This window comes from Electrona antarctica (assembly GCF_951216825.1).
Source record: "Electrona antarctica genome assembly, chromosome: 13".
Taxonomy (NCBI): Eukaryota; Metazoa; Chordata; class Actinopteri; order Myctophiformes; family Myctophidae; genus Electrona; species Electrona antarctica.
Window position 1 is genome coordinate 24,478,183 of NC_136794.1, and position 18,046 is coordinate 24,496,228.

General features: G+C 43.3%; 1 protein-coding gene across 1 annotated transcript in view; it reads left to right on the forward strand.

Moving 5' to 3' along the window:
- Positions 1-18,046, forward strand: part of LOC306934899 (partitioning defective 3 homolog B-like) — a 375,969-nt gene that overhangs the window by 94,293 nt on the left and 263,630 nt on the right. The window contains exons 6-8 of the mRNA XM_079517709.1: positions 3,757-3,840; positions 9,626-9,751; positions 15,912-16,170. Of these exons, the coding sequence (XP_079373835.1) occupies positions 3,757-3,840; positions 9,626-9,751; positions 15,912-16,170 (469 nt within the window). The remainder of the gene's footprint in view (positions 1-3,756; positions 3,841-9,625; positions 9,752-15,911; positions 16,171-18,046) is intronic.

Sequence of the window (18,046 nt, forward strand, 5' to 3'; positions counted from 1 at the left end):
TTTTAGTTCAATGTTTGTTTTTAGTTCAATGTTTGTTTTTAGTTCAATGTTTGTTTTAAAAACACCATTGACAATAAAGATAATTTAATGTTTGTTTTACATCATGTTGTAAGATGATAAGAGCGCCCCTCACTCATTTGTGTAGATTTCCGTCCTACACAAACATTAAATTCCCATTGACGATGAATGGAGAATTTGACGTCATAGTGTCTGAACAAATAGTCATAGTGTCTATTTATGTCATGATGTACATACGGTGATAAGAGCGCCTCCTCACTTCACACGGGTGTGATTCTTTTTTGTAGGCTACTGTTTTTGCGTGTGTTTGTACTGTGTTCACGCATTTTTTAATGTGTGTCGGCTGCGTGTGTGTCCAGCAGGTCCAGTTGGTTCCATTTGAACATTTTATACTTTATACTTTTGAAAGTTGACAGAAGTATTTAAATGTTTTTGCATTCATTTGCATATAAACATTTGCGTATGTCTCTGATGTCTTGGTACAGTGGGCGGACGGTTAGGAAGTGTAGCTCAGTCTCTACCTCGTTTTGTGTGTAGTGGGTGCATTGTCTGTCTTCTCTTGGGAGCCAGGTCTGTCTATATAGCATTCCATTTTGCTGTGGTTTTGGGTATAGATCTTTTCCAGTGTGTAAGATCAATCTCTTTGGAGAAGTCTGGGTTTTTGCTCTTGATACCAGCCTCAGACATTGTATATTCCAGGATGCGCTCTCTCTCTCTCTCTCTCTCTCTCATATTTTGAACGTGTGTTGGTTCTGCCAACATTGTAGTTGTGATGTTAATACGGTACACCAGGTGCACAGCAGTTACAGCGCTCTGCTTCCAACTACAGTAATCCCACTACAATAGGACCACCGCTGTGCCATTCACACACAGTCTGAGCCTCCTCTGCAGTGGTCCATGCACATATACTTCAACAACACACACACACACACACACACACACACACACACACACACACACACACACACACACACACACACACACACACACACACACACACACACACACACACACACACACACACACACACACACACACTCACACACACAAGATTAGGATCCAACAAAAGAGGAACCACAGTTTCAAACAAGTTCTAATCCTGTTGTGTGCGTATGTCATGTACACACACACACACACACACACACACACACACACACACATTGTACCGGTGCGCTTCCGTCCAGACTGTCTCCCCGGTGGTCAGCGCTTTGAAGACCACCTTCACAAACAATGAACCGAAGAGACAGATGGACAGTGGAAATAAATAGTACACAGTAGAGCATTGGGTTCTCCCCAACCAGGGGTATAGCGTCACAAACATTTTAACCACTTTAATTAGAATATATATCATTTCTTCAAGCAAACATTTTTAACTAAGTCTTAGCTTCTGGGTCCGCAGCCAAATCACATATCATTTTGAGTGCAACCCTCCCCTTCTCTCTCTCTCTCTCTCTCTCTCTCTCTCTCGTCTTTCACGGTGAGGATCAGTGAAGTGGCAGGTGGATAAAGGGCACACCTGCTCCCTTCATATCTCTCTCTCTCTCTATCTCTCTCTCTCTCCGTGTCTCTCTCTCTCTCACTCTCCTCTCCCCCTCTCTCTCTCTCTCTCCGTGTCTCTCTCACTCTCCTTTTCACTGAAGCGGCCTGTATACCATCTCACTGAACGGCACAAATGGTGTGTGTGTGTGTGTGTGTGTGTGTGTGTGTGTGTGTGTGTGTGTGTGTGTGTGTGTGTGTGTGTGTGTGTGTGTGTGTGTGTGTGTGTGTGTGTGTGTGTGTGTGTGTGTGTGTGTGTGTGTGTGTGTGTGTGTGTGTGTGTGTGTGTGTGTGTGTGTGTGTGTGTGTGTGTGTGTGTGTGTGTGTGTGTGTGTGTGTGTGTGTGTGTGTGTGTGTGTGTGAGAGATCAGAGGCAGAGATGGGTTGGTTGTTACATTAATGTGGGCTATTCATTAGCCTTATAGCCTGATTAATTCTACTCCCTCCTCTTCTTGCCTCACCTCTCCCCTCCCTCCTCCTCCCCCTTTCCTCGACTATTCCTCTAACCCCCCCCCCCCCCCCCCCCCCCCCTCTCTACCTGTTTTCCTCTCCATCTTTGGTTGCTGGTTAATATCGGGATTAACGGACGCTGGCAGAGTGTGATGAAACAGCAGTTTTTTTATTGTGTGTGCATGTGCGCACTCGCGAGCGTGTGCGTGTGTGCACACACGTGCGCATGCTTGTGTGTTTTCATCTTGACCTCCTTCTCTCACTCTATATTGACCGTCTCTCTCTCTCTTTCTCTGTCTGTCTGTCTGTCTGCAGTGTTATCAGTTTGGTTTTACTGACAGATGGATGCTTGTTTCAGCACTTCAGAGAGAGAGAGAGAGAGGCATAGCAAAAAGTTCATACAAGCACATGGAGTGAGAGAACGTCGGGAGAGAGGATTAAGCGCTGTGCTCTGATAGATAACTTAATAAAATAAAGATATTAATATACACACACACGCACACACAAGTACACTGGGTGGGATAGGGAGCGGAACGTGATGGGACATCCCATAGCAGACACTGCACTAATCCACATTTCAGTGGTAAACAGTGAGAGACAGAGAGAGAGACAGAGAGAGAGAGACAGAAAGAGAGACAGAGAGAGAGCGGAAAGATGGATGGCTACGCTACAGCCTGGAGTCTCCGTCACAGAGACAGACTGCTGCGGTTGGGGAGTTGTCATTGTGTTCTCTCTGGGACGGCTTCACAGACCATAGGATTAAGCTGTACGTCTAAACAATGCATGGCTGGGCTCCATGGGAAGTGATGCGTCTATAGACTCGGACACCACTTCACTGGGGGACAAATGGTTTTGAAAGACAGATGCTACGCCACACACACACACACACACACACACACACACACACACACACACACACAGGCACACTCCTCTCTTACTGTCTCTCATGCGTGACATTTTAATACACACATGCGGTAGCTCCTCACATAATAGTTAATGCGTGAACGACCAACATGATGTGTGTGCACTGTATGTCTGTGTGGCAGCGTGTGACTGCCCATGTTCCATATGGTGAGGTGGGGTGGGGTGGGGGGTGTGTGTGTGTGTGTGCGTGGGCGTGCGTGAGCGTGCGGTGTCGATGCTCCCCTCATCACTCTCGGCGGCTGTTTGAACACCGCGTCATGTGACATGTCAAATCAAGCAGAGAGAGTATGACAGTTATAGGAGAGATGTAACATGTCAGAGAGAGAGACCTGCGTGGAGCATCCAGTCAAGCAAAAGATGCTACATTATCATTGTATGTGTTAAAAGTTCCATCTGTCAGCAACGGTCGCTGAGCAGTTTTTTCTGCTCTACCCACTTTGTTTTTCTGCCTTTTATGTTTTTGCCCTTTTTTAATGTTTTGTCTTATGCTATTATTGATTTTGCTGTTGTTTTTGTTGTTTCTCTTGTTCTTCTGTTCTGTAAAGCACTGCGCTGCATTTGATGTCCTGAAAGGTGCTCTATAAATAAAGTGCATTATTATTATTATTAATATGATCGTCACTTCATCTCCTAGTGGAGTTGTTTAGAAACGTGACATTCTGTTTTCAGCCCTTGGAAGTTACTGAGGAATGGCTAACTTAGTGCTAATCGAGGGGGGGATGCTAAACATGCTAGACATGCACGTACAGACTCTGACAAAAAAAGGAAATGCCGAACATAACAGATATATGTATGTGTGTGTGTGTGTCTGCGTGTGTGCGCGTGTAGCCTGACCAGAACTGTGGAGATCTCAGGAGAGCACGGCCCCCTGGGAATTCACGTCGTTCCCTACTGCTCCTCGCTCAGCGGACGGTAAGTGTGTTCGCTACACTTGTTTGTTCATAGCTTATTGTTTTTTTAAACTGATGTATTAGAACAAATAATGATCTCAGTGGAACTGACTGAGGCATAGCGCCAACACAATGGAAGACGGATCTGTGTGTCTTGTGGGTGTGTGCGCGGGTCAGCCGGTGGGCAGGGACTTCCTGGAGGTCAGAGTGAACGTTTATGTCTGTCCTCGTGACTGACCCGACACCCGACCTCCATCATCCTGCAACACTTGTCCTCTTTCCCCTCCTACTGATCACATCTTTCCTTCACCACCCTCCCTTGGTGACGCACCAATGTTCTGACCGCTCTTTAGTCCGACCATTACTAACCCCATCCCTAACTAGGGTTACTTGGGACCCAGAACCGGGTCTTTTTCAGACCTGGTTCCGAGATTGAAGAACCGGAATCGGTCCCATCTTATTTGGAACCGTTTCTTATCACACTGTCAGAGCTGGTATGTGGACTTGACGTCTGCTATACAGTAGTCTCGCGTAGGAAGACAGCTATTCCACAATCTCCGAATGCTGTCTGGAACTACACCTCCCGAAATCCCAGTAAGGAAGCTGGCATTTCTGTTCACGGAAATATATTTTAAAATATCTTTACATTTACTTTTTTTAATAAACATTTCTGCTAAGCAGCACGCTATATTATGCTTAGATGATTTCTATTTATATTAGGATAAATTATTTTGGAAAATAATAAATAATTGCGATTATCTCAAATAATTGCAATTAAGCGATTAGCAATTGTGCCAGGCCTCCTCCGTAACCCAAAACAACAATGGCGAAGGTGGTCGCGTCGATCGGATTAATCACTCGCTAAGAGTCTTTAGGGTGTGTAGGATGGGTGACAAATTCCAAATGTACTTTGTCAATGAATGTAGCTTTCTCTCTCCATTCTGTCATAAACTATAAAACCAAACCAAAACAGGGCGGCGGTGGCTCAGGGGGTAGAGTGGCTGGATGGTAACTGCAAGGTTGCCAGTTCGAACCCGGGCTCCCCCAGAGTTGGTGTCCACTATATATTTCTAAAACTATGAAACATTTCAAAGATTTATTTTCAGGCAAACATGTCCACCGTAAAATGAACCTACATTTTGAATGGGGTTTCTAGGTGTAAGTATGTACCGTAGGACAAGTAGCATGCCAAAGTTTGTGCTATTGCCATTGAGAATGCATTGGGCGTTTAAGTTAAATAACTCCGAAACTACAAATCATTTCAAAGTTAAAAGTTCCAGCATACGTCTCCACAGTAAGCTGAATTATAAAATGTGTGAATGGAGTTTCTAGGTGAAAGTGCTTTTTTGACGTGCCAATATCTGCCATTGAGCCCCATTATACATTTCTCAAATTTGAAAGCACTATATATTTCTAAAACTATGAAACATTTCAAAGATTCCATTTCAGGCAAACATGTCCACCGTAAGATGAACCTAAATAGGTTTGAATGGGGTTTCTATAGGTGTAAGTATGTAGGACTAGTAGCATGCCAAAGTTTGTGCTATTGCCATTGAGAATGCATTGGGCGTTTAAGTTAAATAACTCCGAAACTACAAATCATTTCAAAGTAAAAAGTTCCAGCATGTGTCTCCACAGTAAGCTGAATTATAAAAAGTGTGAATGGAGTTTCTAGGTGAAAGTGCTTTTTTGACGTGCCAATATCTGCCATTGAGCCCCATTGTGAATTTCTCAAATTTGAAAGCACTATATTTCTAAAACTATGAAACATTTCAAAGATTCCATTTCAGGCAAACATGTCCACCGTAAGATGAACCTAAATAGGTTTGAATGGGGTTTCTATAGGTGTAAGTATGTAGGACTAGTAGCATGCCAAAGTTTGTGCTATTGCCATTGAGAATGCATTGGGCGTTTAAGTTAAATAACTCCGAAACTACAAATCATTTCAAAGTAAAAAGTTCCAGCATGTGTCTCCACAGTAAGCTGAATTATAAAAAGTGTGAATGGAGTTTCTAGGTGAAAGTGCTTTTTTGACGTGCCAATATCTGCCATTGAGCCCCATTGTGAATTTCTTAAATTTGAAAGCCCTATATTTCTAAAACTATGAAACATTTCAAAGATTTCTTTTCAGGCAAACATTTCCACCGTAAGATGAACCTAAATAAGTTTGTGCTATTGCCATTGAGAATGCATTGGGCGTTTAAGTTAAATACGGGGAGGAAATATGACAGCAAACTGCCTGTCATATTTTCTCCCTATTCCAAAGCCCCCCCAGGTAGGCCTACATTATATATTTAAACTATTTTCAGCAATGGTACACTTATTTTTTCAGTGGGTAGATCTTGTTGAGCTGGTCATTTTGAAAGTAGATCTCACGTCTTAAATGTGTGGGCACCCCTGCTTTAGATGCATTCATATTGTAGATGCGCGGTCACGGGGAAGAGCTATTGAGCCACTAAACACAGTCGCTGTATTTATCCAGCGCGATTTGAAATGGAAAACTCTTAAAAATGGAAAACTCTTAAAAATGCCTAGAAAGGCCTCATCCACTACCTTGCACTTTTTCCAATGCATTGAGGCTGAAGGGGAAGCAATGGAACACAGAGCTATCGCTCGAGGGGAGCTTTGATTAGCGGTAAGCCAACTTTATAGTTTTATCATTCATTAGAGTGCTAATTAACACGTTAAAGGTGTCGTTGGCAGAGTGGGATCTCATTACAAAGACGTTAATGGAGTCCTTAGCCAGGGTTGAGTTAAGAGGGTTCCCAAACATATACCTAACCCTAAGCCGCACACAGAAGCCTCAGGGTGAGTCTTGGGCCCAAACCGCACACATGAATGCAACTCTTTGCAACTGCCATTGGGGATCATGGTTTAGTGCAACTATACATGCAACTACTAAGGAATTGCATGACCAATCACTGGTGCGGTTTGGGCTTTGACCGGCCACGTTGTCAGGCTAGCAGGACATCAGACTAATGTACGGTCCCCCCAACCTTAGCTTTTCTCCCTGGAATTATTCTCCTCTCTAATGTCACCATTATGTCATTTTACTTGACGTTTAACTCATTTTACACTTCATTTAACGCCTGATTTATTTATTTTCAGTCAGGTCCTTATTTTAAGGCGAACATTACCCCAGGATCGTGAACCGGCTAACGGATCGTCCTGCAATCTTTTGTTTTATAATTAAACCGAAACGTACATTTTGTAACCACAACCCATAGACAGCACAGCTTATGCTGTCTGTGTCTATGGGAACGCAGTTTTTAGAATCCTAATATCTTGGATTCTTCTTCCAGGCTGATAATTATGACAATTATGGAAAATAATAAATAATTGCGATTATCTCAAATAATTGCAATTAAGCGATTAGCAATTGTGACAGGCCTGCTCCTCCCCTCCCCTCCCCGCTCCTCTCCTCTCCTCTCCTCTCCTCTCCTCTCCTCTCCTCTCCTCTCCTCTCCTCTCCTCTCCCCTCCCCGCTCCTCTCCTCTCCTCCCCTCCCCTCCCCTCCCCTCCCCTCCCCTCTCCTCCCCGCTCCTCTCCTCTCCTCTCCTCTCCTCTCCTCTCCTCTCCTCTCCTCTCCTCTCCTCTCCTCTCCTCTCCTCTCCTCTCTGTGTGTCTCGTGTTCTCCATGGCTCATTAAGCTGACTCTTGTGGAGGAAATGAGTGAGGCTAAAGGGTAAAGAAAGAAGGTCAGAGGTTTCCACTACTGAAATAGATGTTTGTCTTTCTGTCTGTCTGTCACTTTAACTCACTGCCTGCTCTTCTACCTTAACTTTACTGTTACTGTGTGCGCACGTGTGTGTGTGTGTGTGTGTGTGTGTGTGTGCGTGTCCGTGCGCGGTTAGGGCTAGGCGATATCGTGATCAATATCGTTGAGACGATAAAATGTCTCCACAAAGTGCCTTTTCAGAAATATTGTGATACTGCTTTGAAAACATATTATGAATGGTGATATTATATTTTTCCATATCGCCCACCCCTACGTGCGGTAGAGATTTCCATATTTTGGGCAGTGCAGTAGCTAATTATGTGCAGTTGTTAATTATGAATGCAGATATACAGTATGTATGAATTGAAGACACACATATTTGGACTGGTAACAACAGTTGTTAATTGTGTGTGTGTGTGTGTGTGTGTGTGTGTGTGTGTGTGTGTGTGTGTGTGTGTGTGTGTGTGTGTGTGTGTGTGTGTGGTGTGTGGTGTGTGGTGTGTGTGACTGTGTGTGTGACTGTGTGTGTGTGAGACAGCCATGTCTAAATGAACCATATGGTCGGTCTCAGTGGGCTGTCCCGTTACCGACACTCCAGCCTTCTAAAAAACATCCCCAGGGTCACTCCAAGAAGGAGTGTGTGTGTGCGCGCGCGCAAATTTGCAGTCATGCGTCTTTGTGAGCGAATGTGTGTGTGGTTTTAAAAAAAAAGGAAAAAAAAATTCACTATCCCTGAAGGCTTTTCAAGGCCACCCTGTCAAAGCTGGACCTCTCTATTACTGCCAGTCAAACTTACACACACACACACACACACACACACACACACACACACACACACACACACACACACACACACACACACACACACACACACACAGCAGTAGGTCAAACCTTTTCATCTCAAGGATAGGACTGTCACGATGACTAATTCAAGTTGACAATTAATTGTCACACTAATAATTGTGTTTTAATTGTTCTTTTTTGTGTGAATTAGGAATAAAAAACTACTTCTGCTTGCCTCATAATCAAATAAATGCACAGGGCAGATATGACAAATAACTGAACTATACAAAGACATTACTGACATATTGATTCCTTACAAAAGGGTGGAAATAGCTGATCTACAAGCTTCCAACACGTCACTGCTTTTTAATGGATGAACATTTCTTGAACATGCAAACGATTATGACGATTATGACAAAAATAATTACCATTGATTATGTAATAATTGTGACAGGCCTAGTCAAGGACCCCAAATTGTGTTTGTTCGCAGACCCCCATCTGCAAATGTTTTGTTCCATGGACCCATATCTAAACACACACAGGCTTTTTCAAAAATGTTCATAAACAGCAGATGTGCTTGCAGTGCGTCACTTTGCGCAGCGAGCTTGTACATCTGCTGTTTTTGAATAGCCAACGTGTACAATTTGGATGGTTAAAATGACGGGGACCCCCTGGACCCGCGCCCCCAAGTACCCCTCCCCCCAGAAGGAGGAGAGGACACTGGAGCAGCACGGACATTTAGAGCCTTTTATTAGGTGCTTCAGTAGACTGACAGGAGAGAGAGAGAGAGCGGGGAGTGACACGCAGCAAATGTCGTTGGGATTTGAACCCGCGACACGCTGTGAGGCTGGATTAGCAGCCTATAGGTGCCCGGACGTATACACTAGCCACCCGGGCCGCATCGCAATCATTTATAACCACTTTATACATTTATACGTTGGCTATTAAAATGGCAGATGTACAAGCTCACAGCGCATCACTTTGTGTCATGCTCCGAGCTTGTACGTCTGCTATCTTTGAACATTTTAGAATAATTGTGAAAATGTATATATGTGTTTTAACACAATTACCTAATCTTCTTGAGGTCCCTGTCACAAAACACTTTAAAATGGGGATATATATATATATATATATATATATAATGGGTCCCATATTTGGGGGCACTCAAAAGTTTTACTGACGTATGCAACATACAGTATGAACAATGTCTCTCTCTCTCTCTCTCTCTCTCTCTCTCTCTCTCTCTCTCTCTCTCTCTCTCTCTCTCTCTCTCTCCCCCCCCCCCCTATCTCTCCCCTCCCTGCAGGTCTCTGGGTTTGTACATCCGTGGGGTGGAGGAGGAGAGTCGATCCAAGAAGGAGGGCTTGTTCCAGGAGGAGGAGTGCATCGTGAAGATCAACCACGCCGACCTCATGGACAAGACCTTCAGCCAGTGAGTGGGACTTGTACCGAGTACTGAGCATACAAGCCAAAGCATCAAAAGTAGCAAATCTACACAAGCTCAAAAACGCACCACGAAGCGACCCGCTTCGATCTCGTCCATCCGCTACTTTTGAATTTGAATCCCAAAAAGCAACATTTATTCATTATTATTATTTTTTGGACATGTGAGGTTTCCACCTGACAAAGTAAAACATCCTAGGTCGGTCAGGTCCGACAGTGTGTGGGCACATGCCTGCACTGAAACCCCTTTGAAGTCCAGCACAACCTCTCTCTCTCTCTCTCTCTCTCTCCCTCCCTCCCTCCCTCTCTCCCCTCTCTCCATTTCACTCTGTTCATTGTCAGACAGGCTTATCTTCAGCATTGTACTGACATCACAGGCAAAAGCGGAACGGACAGTTAACAGATGTTTGGAGAGCAGCTCTCTGTGTGTGTGTGTGTGTGTGTGTGTGTGTGTGTGTGTGTGTGTGTGTGTGTGTGTGTGTGTGTGTGTGTGTGTGTGTGTGTGTGTGTGTGTGTGTGTGTGTGTGTGTGTGTGTGTGTGTGTGTGTGTGTGTGTGTGTGTGTGTGTGTGTGTCTCGCGAGCCACCTATTGTGCGTTCGGGGGAGACTCATCTCGTCTCATCAAAGGAAATATTTTTGTCCGTGATGTGTGGGGATGCCTTTTATTTATTTATTTTCTTTTGAGAGAGCACGGCGAGTCACACAATACAGGTTGTATCGTGCCTCGCTCAATTGGCCCCGCCACGGCGAACGCGGGAAAATGAGCCGAGGTACATTACAATGACATTAGGGAGCGGGTGGTGTGTGAATGAAAAACCCCCTCACCCCGATCCCAACTGGGCCGGGGCCATTTTTAGAAACATCTGTTAAAGCCATCGCCGTTGGATTACGCTGGCCAAAGGTATCGCCAGCCGTTCGCGGGATTAGCGCATGTCTGTGAATGTCATAATGATTATAGTACATTACAATGTCAATACGTGTACGGCACAATAGCCACGGTCCAGCTGTGACTGCCGTTAACCCATTAAGACCTGAGACACATCTGTGTCGCCTTAACTTTGAACCACTTTTAACCATCAATTTATACTATTGAAGCTATTTTAGAAAAATTGTGAAAATGTGGCGCAAATATTTGAATATATATTCTTTCACAGCGAACGTTGTAACTCAAATCTTTGCTACTGGGGATCCCTGGAACAACATATGTTGAGATGCGGGTCGGCGGCCAAATTCATATACAGTAGTTTTTGGGGTCTTTGACGTGAAATGTTTTGAGCACCACTGATGTAGAAACTATCAGGATTTAAGAAGGCATTTGTAGAATGTGGTCTCAGGTCTTAATGGGTTAATAGGATTATGCTGTATGTGAGGTGGGTTATCCCCCACTGTATAGGTAAATGGATTAGTAGCAGAGAGGCGCGCACCCTATTGTCCAAAAGACAGGTTTTGGACACACGCAGGACGCAACACATGTAACAACACGCATACACGCGCACGTACTATACAGAACGTGGAGCGTGGCTGAGCTGGTCACAATTACAATATTGATTCGGAACACACTGCCCTTGGGGTTCAGGGCTTGGGAAAGTTAAAGAACATGCACGCGCATTACACACACGCACGCACACACACACACTCACACAGTTGTTCCGACATGGCAGGTATACAGAGATAGCGTGGTCCAGGACATGTGTCAGTAGGTTGCTGTAAGTAGACTAATCCTTACGCCCGCCATGTCCACAGACACACACATGCACGCACACACACACACACACACACACACACACACACACACACACACACACACACACACACACCTACAAATACCTCAAGACGTGCCCACACGTCCCCATGTTTTTATTTGTTAAATATTGTGGACGTCCTGGGCATCAGAAGTGTTAACACTGGTCCTTTGATTACAAAGAGTGTGTATTGTGTGTGTATTGTTCATGATGGACAGTAAACACAGTGGACTTTGTCCTCCCAGTATTGACCTGTTCCACTGTTCCACTTGTTCTACTGTAATAATGAGTCCAAACGGAGCACACGCAGATGAACGCTGACGATTAGCACTTCATTACAACATTATGGGCTGGATGTGATACTGTACTTCAGTGGACCATTAGTCGGGATTAGATTATTCTTCACTTATTAAGAGAATTAGAGCCACGGCTGTCCATTAAAGTGTACATTAGCGGGTCATCTGGGAGAACACAAAAATCAATGGAAAACTTGATAAAGTATATTAAAACCTCAGATTTCTTCTTATTTTATTTTCAATCATTTTTCAATCTACAAAAGTGTGTCGGTGTGGCGCCAAGACTGCTCAATTGTGTCTTTATGAGATTTGGTCTCAGTGAGACGTGAGTCAAAATGTATGCCCTGAGGTTGAAGAAAAATAAGGCTTAGTCAGAAAGGATATTCTGGGGCTAGCCTGGCCAATAAGCCAGACGCGAATCTGCCATTGGCAAAAAATATACCACGCGACAGTGTGATATGAGTCTGACTTATTAGCCAGGCTAGCATAAACCGTCCGTTGTATAATTGAAACGTCCCTGGTTCGGAAAACGCCGTCTAAAACATAATTCAATTCAATTTTATTAAAGTTTTATTAAAGCTAACAGTGCATTGCACATTGAGATAAATAAATGAATAAAAATAAACAAAAATAAATCCTCCGCAGGTCACCTTTGCACACGCAACAAGGGTCGTCCAACTGTGCTCCGGGTTGCGTAGAGTCACACCGCACACTGCCGCGGAACTCAAACACCCACGGTATCCACCTACAAGTGCTACAGCCTAATTGAGTCTCTGCTTACCAGAATATGGTATTCGTAATAGATATAACAGGAATGCAGGGAAAACAATAGGCCCGTAATGCAATAGACGTTTTAACAAACCCGATTTCCTCCCTTGATTACCGGGTTGAATAATGAGGCGGGAGTGGAGAACTCTGTTATTTTATCAGTGGACTCATTACCGCCGCGCAGAACTGTTTTCAAAGCATTCCTGATGCATATATATACCTTCCCCAACTCAAGTCTCGGGTTACGAGAATATCATAATTGTGATATATCAAATAATCACGCAAGAGAAAGGAAACAAAAGGAGGCCTAATCCAATCTTAATTTAAGGGAAACCGGATTTTCTCTGTTGGTTAGCGGAGGTGAGTGATGGCGCGCGTTGATCGCCACTGACACGGCAGTCCCTTCTAACTCACTTAGCACCGGAGGGAAAGAATCTGACAGAGGTGACTCCGGGGAGTCATCCCTCTTCTAGAGATCCTAGATCTTACAGAAGCAGCCAACAGGTGTCAGGGAACGCCAGCGTCGTATCCGTACGAGGTGGGAGGTAAGGGAGCGCTCGTTTTCGGCGTGCTGTCCCGCCCCACCCTGCTGGAAATCCAGAATTATCCGTAATAAAATCCAGCATCGAAGGCATTCTTTCAGCAATAATTGGACCGATAACCTGTGCCCGTCGTTCCCTGCCTCCCGATCAGTCACGGAGATAATGAACAGTTAAAACCTAATTTTATTTTATTTATTACGTTACAATTATTGTGTGTACATTATTATGTGAAGGATGATTGGGCAGATGGCATGTGGTTCCTTTACTAATGTAATTGTACTGTACATGAGCAAGTAGCATCATTTAAACTATGTATTATATAGATTAGTCGCTCTGGCATTTTGTCGTTGCCTGAGAATATTCAACCGAGGGCGGACATATCAAAGCAAAGCAAGGTTGGATGCTGAGCCTCTTTGTTGTCTTATTTTTTTAATAAGGCAAACGGGAAAATAGCCTTTGATCAACACTTAATAAATACATTAACGTTAACAATATTGTCAACAAGGACATAGATCACATCAGTTCATAACAGTACTGTTTTTACTTAACATCTGGCTCAAGTAAATCAACATGAATGCAGTGGAATAGTTTAAACAATAATATATTTGTTCTCAACACAGTATAATTAGAACATTAATCAATGTAGTGTAACGTCAGATAATGAGATTTATTTAATTTAATAAATAAATGAACAGAAACGAGGACATTGTTCCTATCCGTTTCTAACTGCATATTGGTTAAATTAATCAACATTAATAGAACCATACATTTCTTAATTACTGAACAGTACAGTATAATTAGAACATGAATCCAATACCCTCACATCCCTATACTTTCATCAAATCAGTTTATTTGTAAAGCACACAAACAAAAGTCTGTGAAGTGCTGTACAATAAATTCAAGTGTATTCACATAAAGTTGGTTTTACATTTTGATAAACAATTTGCTTTGTGGCTGAATGTGGCATTCGTGACCCAGAGCCTCTGCCTGATGAACTAAAAAGCCTCATATCTCCCCCTGAGGGGAATTCCCTTTAGTCTAGCGTTTGAGAGGATGTTGGCTTTCCACGGGAGGAGATCCGAGTTCGAATCCCGGGCCGTCGCATAAAGAGGGACTTGAACAACCTTTAGAAGTGTACACGACACGTAGTAAGAATATTCCCCGGGGGATGAAACAATAAATCCCACAGGAGCGGCTGTGTGGGCAGCCAGGGAGGCTGTGTGGGCAGCCAGGGAGGCTGTGTGGGCAGCCAGGGAGGCTGTGTGGGCAGCCAGGGAGATTGCTGAGGTGGAAAACACACTCACATGTTTTACTTAACCCATTTAGGCCTGACCTCAAATTTAAAAAAAAATCTTCTAAATCCTCCAGTTTTCTGAAATAAATATTTTCACGATTTAAAACAAATAGCAGACCTACAAGCTCGTAGCGCTATGAGCTTGTAGATCTGCTATTTTTCAATAGCTAAATTATAACATAATGTTTAAAACACCAAAAGGGGTTCCTGCCCAAAATGGGGTAAATGTATCAATACTGCAATGTAGAAATACTCTGTTACAAGTAAAAGTGCCGCAATTCAAAATTGACTTGAGTTAAAGTACAAAGGTATGTGTATCAAAATGTACTTAGTGTAACAAGTAGAAAGTACTCGTTATGCAGAATGTCCCATTTAAAGTTTTAAACATCTTTTGAAAATAGTGATGCAACACATTGTGAGCTTGTAGATCTGCTATTTTCAAATGGCCAAAATGTACATAGGGCTGAAGTGGTACATTTATGTGGTATAATAATCAAAATCTACAAAGTAAGATTTTAAGGTGGAGTAAAAATACATTTGCCTCTGAAACATAGTGGTAGTAGAATTAAAATAATTGGAAATGCTCCAGTAAAGTGAAAGTATTGCAGAATTGTACTTAATTACAATACTTAAGTAAATGTACTTGGTTACTTTCCACCACTGCTGAGGACACAGCAGGTGGTGTTGAAAGTGGGTGGACTGACTGCCATGGTGCTGTGTACCGTATGGCTGATCCATGTTGTGCGACTCAAAATATCTGAACTACAAGCTCAGGTGCCACACCGGTGCACAACTAAATCTAAATAGTAATGCGTATAAATCACCCTTTAACCCATTAAGACCTGAGACCTGAGATTCTACAAATGCCTTCTAAATCAGTAGTTCTCAAACCTTTTCGTGCCAGGGACCCCCAGATAGATATAAGTTAGGCCACAGACCCCCGGCCCCATCTGAAGATGTTTTGTGCCAGGGACCCCCAGAAAGATATAAGTTAGGCCACGGACCCCCGGCCCCATCTGAAGATGTTTAGTGCCAGGAACCCCCAGATAGATATAAGTTAGGCCACGGACCCCCGGCCCCATCTGAAGATGTTTAGTGCCAGGGACCCCCATGAAGAGAATATTTGTGTTAAAAACAATTCTAAATATTCAACATTTCAAGTGAGTTTCATACTGCTTCTGTTTGGTTATTTGTTTCTGCCCCCCAAATTATACATTATTCAGTAATTAGCCTGTTAATTACTATACCAGGGAAAAGTACTATTTGAACAATGAAATGAACTGTAAATAAAACTAATATGAATTATAATAGAGTAAATAGTCATTAGAATTGAAGTTCAGTACCATTTGCTAGATTACTTTAATGTACCGGAAGAGCAACATTTAATATCTTTGAAAAAAAACTCTCTCTAAAAATTAACTCTATTCTGTGTCTGTGTGTCTCTCTCTGTCTGTCTGTCTCTCTCTATCTCTCTCTCTCTCTCTCTCTCTCTCTCTCTCTCTCTCAGGGCCCAGGAACTGTTCCGTCAAGCAATGCGCTCCCCAGTCGTCCGCTTGGAAGTAGTTCCCGGCGCCAACAGGGAGCGATACGAGAGGAGCCTGATTGGTCAGCTCTTCATCAGTAACGCCGCCCCTGAGAGCAGTCCACCAATCACCAAGACCAAAGAACCCCCTCCGCCTGTCAAAGCCAAACCTGCCTTCAAACCCTCTGAGAATCCAGCCATGCGGTTGGCTGAGGACACTGCCACCCTGGAGGCTGCTGTCAGTGTGAGTTGTTGCTTCTATTAGGCCTGCTAGCTCAAAAGTTCAGCATATACACTATGAATATGTTGACTAAATTCGCTGTCAAATAGACAGAGTAAAACAAGGCAATAAGGGCATTTCTCGGTCCCACCCTTCTCCCATTGTTGGTCTTGTGTTAATGGCCGCTCCAATGCATTTCCAATGGAAGCCCATATGGTTTGACCAAACATTTAGTTTGATGGGGGAGGAGGGGCAGAACACATCCATCAAAGCTGTGTTCAGACACAAGTCAGGTGTCAGACACAAGGCAAGGGTCTTGAATGCAGCCCAGTAAGGGCATATGTCGACCCCCGCCCGCTCACCTTTGCCCCACCCCCTCCTGGTGATGCGGCCATCTTGGAAACTAAACATAATATAAACAATGGGAGAAGGGTGGGGCCGAGAAAGGCCCTTATTAACAGTCTTATAAGGATGCATGTGTTCCAAAGAGCGCTCTCACTATGCTAAGAAGGGAGCATATTTTTGTCACCTGAAGCAGTGGTTCCCAAACTGTTTCATGTCAAGGACCACCAAATTGACATTATTAAATTGAATTAGCCTGCGAACCCCCATTTGAATAGATATGCCAGGGACCCCATAAGAGAAGATTTGTATGACTCTATCAGTGATTCTCAACCATTATAATTTCAAGACCCCCGGTTTTACCTGAATTAGGCTACGGCCCCCCATTTAGTGGCATTTCTATCTCTGAGACCCCAATTTATATTGTACAATTTATTTAGTTACAGACCCATAAGGGTCCATTTGGTTCCTAACTATGATTTAGCTGGGGACCCCCTGGAACTCCCTCAAGGACCCCTAGGGGTCCCCGGACCCCACTTTTGGAACCACTGACATAAAGAGCCAAAATTTGTATAAAGGTTATACAGTAAAAGTGAGAAACCTGCAACAGTGAGAGACGGAATACTCCCCACACTCTGAAAATAGCAGATCTATAGATTGTAGATTGGCTATTTTCAGCATGCAACCAAGTGTAAAATCAGCCATCACGACACCATCAAAGCCTGCCAAAATGCATATTAATCGACTAAAACTAGACTAACACTAAAACATTTCAGGTGACTAAAATGTGACAAACTAAATTAACTTTTAGTCAAAAGACAAAAAAATCTAAATGTGCTGCATGTCAAAATCAACACCGCTCGTTGAAACTAAGACGTCTTTGGTCACAAATCTAAGCGTCACCATGGTGACATGCCCGACGTTCAAGAGATCGGCTGGCACAGTTACTTAGCAACAAGCTATGATGCGAGCTGCTGAATCTAATATGGCTGACAGTTTGACGTGTGCCCACTGTTTATCCCCTGCTCTGAATCTGTGGAAAGATACAGTTTTAGGTACGTGATTGATGCTTCATAAACTATAGGGTCAGGACCCTGAATGAGTCACAGGCTTTATTTCTTGTCAGGATCCCTTATTTGTATTTTTTTGTATTTAGTATTGAGGTGAAAACATGGTGAGAAATTCAAGCGATAACGGCACACTCTTTGCTGCTTTCCTTGTTGTTTTTTTGTTTTTCCACTGCTGTGAACAACCTAACCTGACCTGTTACTTTGTCCAGCGGTGCAAAGTAATTTACAAGTACTCAAGTACTGTACTTGAGTAAAAATTGTATGTACTTTACTGGAATATATTTAAAAAAAAACTAAAACAGTACTTTTACTTCTACTCCACTACATATCCTATGCACATATTGTACTTTTACTCCACTACAATGATTTGAAAACTTTAGTTACCAGTTACTTTGAAGATTTATATACATTTGAAAACTTGAAATGGGACATTCTGTATAATGACTAATTTTACATTTGGTACTTTAAGTACATTCTGATGCCAATAC